This window comes from Medicago truncatula, chromosome 7, assembly GCF_003473485.1.
Source record: "Medicago truncatula cultivar Jemalong A17 chromosome 7, MtrunA17r5.0-ANR, whole genome shotgun sequence".
Taxonomy (NCBI): domain Eukaryota; kingdom Viridiplantae; phylum Streptophyta; class Magnoliopsida; order Fabales; family Fabaceae; genus Medicago; species Medicago truncatula.
The window spans coordinates 979,212-988,636 of NC_053048.1; the positions used below are offsets into that span (position 1 = coordinate 979,212).

At 38.4% G+C, this 9,425-nt stretch overlaps 1 protein-coding gene across 1 annotated transcript; it reads right to left on the reverse strand.

Annotated features, from left to right (window-relative positions):
• Positions 1 to 2,132: 2,132 nt before the first annotated feature.
• LOC11422374 (uncharacterized) lies at positions 2,133 to 9,182 on the reverse strand. Its single transcript, XM_003621017.4, has 4 exons — positions 7,817 to 9,182; positions 4,436 to 5,007; positions 4,103 to 4,325; positions 2,133 to 3,909 (listed from the first exon to the last, which is right to left on the reverse strand). Exons 1-4 carry the CDS (start codon positions 9,035 to 9,037, stop codon positions 2,560 to 2,562), a joined length of 3,366 nt encoding a protein of 1,121 aa, XP_003621065.2. The 5' UTR covers positions 9,038 to 9,182; the 3' UTR covers positions 2,133 to 2,559.
• Positions 9,183 to 9,425: the final 243 nt, after the last annotated feature.

Sequence of the window (9,425 nt, forward strand, 5' to 3'; positions counted from 1 at the left end):
CATGAAGTCAACAGCAGTAGCCATTCAACAAGATACATAAAGCAATCGGGAGATATATAGTCAACTTCCTTTATCCAATTCACGCTGCAAGTATATGACGCTGCAATCTTGGTCATAATCTCGTCGTATTCCATCACTGTTGTGAAATTAACACTTCTGTCGTGCAGAAAAAGGTGTGGGCCAGGGTCAAAAACATGAGCGGAGGACGGCGGTGATGAATATCTTAACTCAGGACTCTCTGAGGCGGTAGTAATTAATCGATCCTCACATTCAGCTACTGAAGGGCCAACACTTATAGTGACCCCTGTCTCACTTTGAGGAACTCTAATCATGTTGCCGCTCCTTCCAATATCACCTCCAATTCTATCGTTGCAACATATAATTCTTAAGGCAGTTTCTTGCTGATGTGCTTTTGCTTCCAAGGATGAAACTTTATTAACTCCTCCCGACAATGAATGAACTCCAGTGGCATGGCTATTAGAGCTACTAGGTAGAGTAGAGGACCTTTGCAAAAGATGATCCACATGCAAATTGGTTAATGTCTTGCGTGGCACTTTAGTTAAAGTCTCACGTGGAACTCCAATTGAATCTTCACTAATTGTTCCATCTTTTTCCATGCCAGGCACAACTTGTTGATCACCGTAACCCTCATGAATGGTTTCAAGTGCCTCTCCCTTGCCATGATTACGACTTATTTCACCAAGTACCATTAAATCAACATTATTTTCGATGTCGTTGATGTCAATCACATCATGGGCAATGAAATCTTCAATAGAACACAAATCCGAATTAATTCGATTGTTTCCGTCATGAAACCTAATTGGTTCACATCTCCTGATTTGATTGTTTCTACCACGAACTCTAATTGGTTCACATCTCCTGTTATGATTGTTTCTGTTGTTGTAGTTGTGGTTGTTGTTGTTGATGTTGCCGATCTTAGCTGCCAACGTCAGCATCTGATCTAACAGAGCTTTGGCGGCCGTATTTAAACTGCCAAATTCTGTCCTCGTAACCGGTTGATCTCCCATGGCTGATCCGTTAGGAAAAGAACAGGAGAAACCAGGCTCTGATACCAACTAACGTAGTACAGAAGCGTAGGGTTAGCAAACGCTAAACCTACATAGAAATGAACAAGTTTGCAAACGACAAACTTGTGAAAATAGGGTTGCAAGCGACAAACCTATCAAAATAGAGGTTTCCACCAGAATTGAGAGAAAAGTCTCTAATATTGTTAATGAATAGAAGCGTGCCTCTTAGGCTACATAAGTTCTGTTTATATAGTGAAAGAAATAACAAACTCGTGGGCCGAAATAAAATAAAACGAAATAATAATAGAAAGTTCTAGAAAATTACTAAGATTTGGCTAAATAATAAATACTACTAAATTACTAATAAAATCCTCCTGCATCACAACTAAGGGAGATTGATCGAGAATCATATTTACCGATCGAGAATCATATTTACCTCCACCCCTCAGATTAAACTTTATATGGCAAGAGGTAAATAGAGGTGCTAAATTATAGCTGGCATGGGATGTGAAGTTGTTTACTTGACTATATTTTTGGATCAACTCTAATACGTTTCCCAAAATACTACAAGAAATCAAATGTTTAATAACATCTCCATAACACTTGTAGACTATATCAAATAGCTTATAGAAACACCTAATAACATCCCGATAAGTTGTTGTCAGTTTATAAAACTTTTCAAAATTGCTTATGAAAATCATATCCCTACGACACAGAGCAGTAAACATCAAAGTCGTGTGATTCAGTTATCCAGGCTTCTACCTTGTACTTTCCAACCACATCCCCTTTCAAGCTACTAACAAATGTTGAAGAGTAACTCAGAGTAGAATTTTATTGCAATATATTCTGCAACTTGGTCGGAAGATTTTATTGATGTCATATTTTGCCGAAGGTCACCTGTTTGTCGAAGTCTCAGATTTTTCTTGCCTGTGGAAGTCTCATAATTTTGTTAAAATAGAAGGAAAATCATAATCATTGGTTAAGATCCAGGAGAGGATAAAAGCGAAGATCAGAACAAAAGGGTCAAGCAATGCACTCACAAACTAGCAGTGGTAAATGAATTTTGAACAAGAGAAAATATGCAATCAAATATAATAACATCTATTACATCAAATGTCACCCGTTTTCTTGATCTTTGTTCTTTAGGATGATAAACTCACCTAAAATGTACAAAACACATGTCCCTCCATTTTCCGCACTAGCAAAGATAGAGCTAAAAATAGTTATATTGTTTATTTATGAACTTATCGAATGCAACATGAAAGCACAGGATGTTGCACTTTGCTAGCTATTGGATATCCGTTGTCTTGATGTTGTGCATAAAATTTCGGACACTTCACGACATGCATCAAATTACATCCAGCCACAAACAACCAAACCATTATTCGTATTTTTCAAGATAGGTTAAATTAACTATTGGCAATAACAAAAATGCATTTTGTCATATTCCTCATACAAATTTCAACACAAGCAGCCCAAGCATCTATATAACTAAATTGACAAAACATATAGTACAGAGTACATGGTAATTTTAGATGTACTTGAGACCAGAGATATATTGTTGCCTAGTAATTAGATACTGGGCCAGTGAATATATAACTCCTAAGATACCCAAGATCTTAATCTTCAGAACATCTGTACATGCTATAGGAAGCAGATTAAGGGGAATTGTTATCCATGGTGGTGTGTCACTCTGTTTTGTATGGCTCCATACATACCTGTTGAAAATTATATGACTGGGAAACGTAAGAACAAGGAGTGCTAAATTCTTCACCATAAAAATCCAGTCTGGTCCACCGATTTGAAGACCCCATCCACCGTTACCTTGCCAAACATCTTCCCATATGCTATACAAGGCAGTTACAAAAAAGTAGACTGAGATAACAACAGTCACTGGCAAATATCTGTGTTTGTCGCTAAAACCAGCAATAAAATCTGAATCCTGGTTGAGCAGCAGAAGGATAGGAGCCAGGAAAAATATAGAACGGTTTGAGCCACCGGTGAGATAAACATTCAGAATCAAGCATATAGCAAAGCACAATGTTGTGGCAAAGTTGCCAACAGAAGGCATCCAAGCTCCATCAGCAGCCATCTTTTTAATTGTAAAGGAGGGAACAGTAGATGCCCGACGGTGTTGCATGAATCTCGCTCTTGGCAGGGAACTAGAAGATACACTTTGACCTGAATGACTATGTCTAATTCCACTTGAATCAATGACCTTTTCCCGCATAATTGAAGTAAGTTTATATTTTATTTCCAAGGCTATAAGCATGAAGATTGCTGCATACAAACCAAGAAGAGATGTCCTGGCACCCTCTATTGCTAGCAATGTTGTAAGCTTCTTTTCTTCCTCGCCCAAATTTCCAATCTCGCTATCTTCAAGAATATTTTTAATTCTTAGTTGGCCCTCCAAAAGATAAGTGACTGGAAAGAGAGCTACAAGTAAAGCAAATACCCAGGGTAAAAGCTTTGTGCTTGAAGCAGAGGGCATATGAGTGAAGACAACAAAGACAGAGGCACAAACCATGGTGACAACAATGAGAACATCCAAAACAAATGCCCAGACAAAGAATTCAGCAGAAATGTAGATACCAAGGGCAACACCCATAGCAATGGAGTAAACAGTCCTTAGTTCAACAATGTATTTAATGGGTATGATTGATGTAATGGATGCTAGAGTCAGCAATATAGCAATAATAAGCAGCCAAGAGGGCCAGGTAGGCTTCCCAGCTATAAAGCCATAAATTGAGATATCATCATCAGAATGACGGGCAGTTTTGATGATGTCCGACTGGTAACTCAGTGACAAAGGAAGAGGTGGCTGCATCAAAATTAAAAGTAGACCGGTTGCCGCTATCAACACCAGACATCTCTTGGCAGACTGCATGTTAAACAAAAAGTGTATGATCAATCTTTTAATATCTTGCATGAATTGAGTAGGTGTGATGGATTACTCTGTCAATCATAATTTCTAATTATTAAGTATGTGACAGCACAGGTTTGCATTTGATAATGAATAGTCCACACTCCTAAACCAAACAACGCAAAACAATGGATTGGATAATTATACATACCAAAACATGAGAGAAATGAATGGCAACAATTGGAATACAAGCCACTCCAATCAACAGTATACAGAAGCCCAGCATTAAACCATCTGAAGGAGACCTTCCGTTCCACCACTGGAGGGCTTCAAAAATGGTTTCTCGGCAAAACCATACAGATAAGGCTACTACACAAGCATGTGCATAACCCTGCCATGGTTTCATCTTAGAAGCTGTTGTTTTTGATTTATCCCTACAAAATACAACAATGAAGCATAATTAGGCCGACAATAAATAGAGTGGCATAATACAGGTGAGAATCCCTCATAACTTACAAAATCGAGACACTTTCGCAACAATTACCTGTAAAGAAGTAATGGAGGGGAAACAGCCAACAAAAGAATAGCTGAAACCCATACAACAGACTTGGATGCAATAAACAGCATGCTAAGCTTTGAAGTAAAGAGGCAAGTCAAAATCCAAACCGCTTTTCCTCCAATTCGATGATCCACGTATAGCCTTCTCACCAAAGCCAAACCCAACAAAGTTGTCATCACAACCATGTAGCTAGGATACATAACCTCATCCTCAAATCCATAATAGTAAATGCTGGAGTAACTGAAAAACCGGCTTTCAATGTAGCATAAGAGCAGTGCATGGCTTATCAAACTGATTTCAGATAAAAAGTTTATCTTCGAAGGCAGAAGAGTTAGACCAGGAATAGCCATAGCCAGGACCGCATTTGCAACAATTAGCTTACAAAAAGATTTAAGTGACATGCCTGCCAACCAAATATTTAAATCCCAGAAGTTGTGCAGCACAAACCATGTAACCATCAAGCTCCCAAGAACAACAAAAGCAAAGTATGAAGCCAAACTCTTCTTTTCAAAAAATCGAGCCAAATAAAAGCCAGCAGCAGCAGGCATAGGCAGGAACTGCAAATCAAAGGTAGATAATAATTCAATAAGCTAGATCTCAGTACTTGGACTTTAAACATTTTTGGGAACTTATACATGCGTATATTGTTCTGTTTCTGATTTACTATCATTCTATACATCAAACACCCAACTACCAGAAGCAACACCTAAAACCAGAAAATGACAAGAACAACACCTAACCCAGCAGAGAACAAAAAGAAGTAACCTTGCACAAACCAGAAAGAAGGAAAATCATAAACACATCATAAGAAGAAGTCAGTTCAAGTTCTCAAGCACAGACAAGATTTTAGGGACATTATTACAACCACGCCATCAAAACATTAGGGTTCAAAAGGAAAGGTTTAAAACTTAGCATCTTGATTTTAGGATGGATAAATACACATGCCAATGTTTGATGCGGTGGATGGTAATATTTCGGCTGGACAACATCATTAAGCATCTGATCAACTCCTCAACCACATTTCAGGCTTGCTAGAAAAGCAGGAAGATGCCAAGTTGAATCATGCAAATCTACAATCTCCATTGTGGTTTTGACTAGCAATATAGCATGCTCGACAAAAAGCTCAGCCTTGCCTAAATCTGGAAGGCTGAAGCTTAGTTTAACATGAAGGGATTTAGCTAGATGAAGGTACCTAAGAGAGTTCCTAAGAATGACTTGCTGCAAAGAGTTGAGGAAGATTTCCAGGGAAAAAACATGTGGTTTTGAACTAGATTAGTAGCTGTATGAATTTTGTGAGAAGTACCCAACTGATTCAGTTTAAAGGTTTTAATGGGAGTGAATATTTAATGATATCATAACAAGAAACCCTCTGATAGGCATAGAAAATCAATAGGAGCAATAGAAGTACCAGGAACAATAGATGACATTTTCCTGACACCTAACATGAACAATCAACGTCCAAAAAACAGCTAAAGAATAAACAACACCAATCAGGTTTCATTTCACACAGCAGAAATCAGTCCAAAGCTCTCACAAAGGCTGATAGAATCCTGCACAAACCAGAAACCTGGAAAGACATAAACACCACCAGAAACAGCTCAGTCTAAGCTCCACAAGCACAAATGATGTAACACTGAAGTTGTGTAGCCCAAACTAGAGCACAACCGAGGTCGCACAAGCAAGGTCACGCCACTACTAAAGCATCGGGGTTCAAAAGGAGAAGATTCAAAGAATAATAAACGACCATTTTGGCCCCTGAAAGTGTATCCTTTCAGACAACTTAGTTAAGGATTAAAATATCCAATAAGTACCCAGTCACATCCTTCCGTGCATAATATGAGACATCTTTCTCTGTTAAGGATTAAAATATCCAAAATACACTCAATCACGTCACTTGTTTTCAACCTCTGTAACAACACCACATTCATCCCTCTTACCACGTTCATGCCTTCACCCTCAACTTCTCTCATTCGGGCAGTATGTATTCTCTTCTCTATCCCTATTCAACTTTGAAAACATAGACTTCAAGTACAAGACTATCCATTTCTGTTTTTCAATTTGTTTCTTTCCACACATTGATTTTCAAAAGCACCCTACCATTCTGGACCCCATTCTTCCACATTCCATATTTGTAAGCTTTTTCTTCTAGCATCGTCTTTCCATTTTCTTAAACCTTTCATAACTTCACCCTAAATCATTCACTGTAATAAAAGTTGAAGACCCTAAAGCTAATGGGCTTAGCTTCCTAAAAATTCTGAAGCACCCGACAGCAACAAAATGTTGCACCTTTTACCAGCAAAATTCTGGAGTGAAGCTAAAATGATTGATCTAGACCAAAGCCCTAAATAATGCCATTATGTCGGTGCATAGTGAAATTTAAAACGACCCAACACGTTCAAAGATTGGAGGGATCTGAAAAAGGCGAGGAGTACTTAAAAGGACTGATGAAGAAGGTACAAGGTTCCATGTGGCTCAAGTTATTTTGGTCCTTTTGGTCCCCAATAGAGAAAGAAGCCATACATTACAACACGTAATAAATCCAATCAGGCACTTAACATGAACATTAAGAAATGAGTGTAGCATAGGACCTCAATTGATTGACAGCAAGAGAATTTTTTTATTAAAATAAAAACCTTTCAAGAACTAAACTAAAGTGACAATGCCCCACACCTTCAAGGTCCAAAATAGTAGTTTACTCATTTGAAGCAGGTTAACTTTCTGCTGGACGAATACAAGACGCCAAATGAGTAATTTCTGGGCAGGATGGATATAAGGAAGATTGGAATGCCAAGAGGTATCTATTATTGAATTCACCCACACTATGTTAGAAGCTTGCAGCTACCTGGATATAATCACTCATGGTAGCTTCATTGTGCAAATGCCTGACTCACAAGAAACATAACTGTTCCCAACTACCCGTGTTCATAAATACAAAGCAGATTGCAGGTCACAAACAAACGCAATAAAGCTAAGCCTTATCTAAATCTAAACAAAGTTTTGACTATCATTCAAAGGTCTGCTTGACTGCCTAGCATGCAATTCAAAGCTTAGACTTAACTAAATCTACATCACCGTTTTGACAATCTCCGAAGATCTGCTTGACAACCACATGTACTCACTATAGTGCTCCCGGTCTATTTACCGGCGATTCTAGAAAGGACTTGCAAACTAAATACAATTCATTCATGATCATTTCATCATCTTTATATCCTAAAAACAATATCTTGCCACAATTCAAATTCAATGTACAATCATCTATAGAATCAAATAACTATAGGTTATCCAACAATTGAAATCTACCACAAAGAACCCACATTCAATACAATTCAAGCAAGCAATCGTAGAAACAAGTCAGAAACCACTCACCAGTACAGGATATCCAACAACAACAGCTCCAGCAGCACTAACCACAATAGCAGAAGTAGTAAAAGCAACCGAACTAAGCGCATCCGAAACCATCCCCATTGCATAAGCACCAGCAGCACCCGCCCCACCAAGCATGGTAATAGTAACAAGAACATAATTCAACGGCGCTGGAACTTGAATATACCTCCCAAACGAATGAAAAACAACTCTCACCTCCAATGCAATGACAACGAAAACCAACGCAACAAAACCATTCACAACCCTTATACTCCTTATATTTGCAGCATTCTCAGAAACCCACCACAAACCACCTCTAGTAGAACCATATAACAGAAACAAAAACGGCACAAAAAACAACAAAACCAAATCACAGAAATTGGCGTACGACGAAAACACAACCGAGTAATGCGATCCAATATGAAAACATATAGGCGCAAAAACCAAATACAATGCATGAACACAGCTCTCTAATGGACCAAGTATATAACTATCTTTAGGAGCTTCACCACCATGAAACCTAGCATTATTATTCATCTTAAACGAAGAAATCCTCGGAATGGAATACAACCAATAGAAACAACAATTAAAAAACATAAAATAATAAGCAGAATTTTGAATTCCAACAGCAGCAACAGCGGCGTATGTAAAAAGGGAGGAAGCTGTGATTGGGAGGCAGGAAAAGAGGAGACGTTCGAGTACGACAACGATAGCGGGGTTTTCGAGGAGGAGGAATTTGAATTGAAGAGAAGACCAGATACTTATAAGGAAGGTAGTGTGTGCGGTGAGGAAAGAAGAGAGAATTGTTAAGGTAAGATTTGAATTGAAGGTGGTGTATAAAGAAAAGGAGGAGGTGAGAAAGAAAGTGAATTGAGAAAGGATTAGGGTTAAGTGAAGAGAGATGAAGGCAGGTTGTTTGAAATTGAGAAGGTCGAGGATGTAGGAGATCATGAGGCCGATGATTAAGGTGGTTGTGACGGTGGTGGAAGAGAGGTCGAGGATGAAGAGTATGGCGGGGATAAGGGAAATTGCGATTAGGGTATTGTGGGAGAATGTTGTAGGGTTTTTGAGAGATCTGGAGGAGGAGGAGGATGATGAGGTTGAAGATGATGAAGGGAATTCATTGTTGGAGTTGAAACGAGAAAATGTGTCTCTAGGGTTAGGGTTAGGGTTAGGGTTTGAGGAGATGGAAATGTAAGGGCGGAGGGAACGGGGTTGAAGCATTTTTGCGTTTCAGTGGTTTGTTTGACTCACACAGCTCTGACGAGTGATGAGGAAGAAGAAGAAGAAGAAGAAGAAAGTGTCTGTGCTGCGCTAATTTCTAAATGAAACGGTCGATGTCATTGTCGTTTTGATTTTTTGTTGGATTTTCATTGTTTAGTTGTTCCTTCATTCATTCATACTAGACAAAAATAAAAAATAAAAAATACAAAATGAAAATGAAAATGAGATTTTCTTATCCAATCTTATTCGCTTCTTGCGCACGATGATTTTTGGATTTATGATCTAAAAATCATCACAACACAAAAGTTTAACTATTTTGTCATAGAATCTAAATTTGGTGATACTAACTCTACTCTCCATTGGCAAATAATCCAGCTGTTAATTTTTT

Excerpts from the sequence above, each read along its gene's own strand:
- LOC11422374 (XM_003621017.4), bottom strand. The coding sequence starts at position 9,037 with ATGCTTCAACCCCGTTCCCTCCGCCCTTACATTTCCATCTCCTCAAAC. Across the intron at positions 4,326-4,435 it reads CCTCCATTACTTCTTTACAG|GGATAAATCAAAAACAACAG; the intron begins GTAATTGTTGCG and ends TGTATTTTGTAG. Across the intron at positions 3,910-4,102 it reads TTCATTTCTCTCATGTTTTG|TCTGCCAAGAGATGTCTGGT; the intron begins GTATGTATAATT and ends TTTAACATGCAG.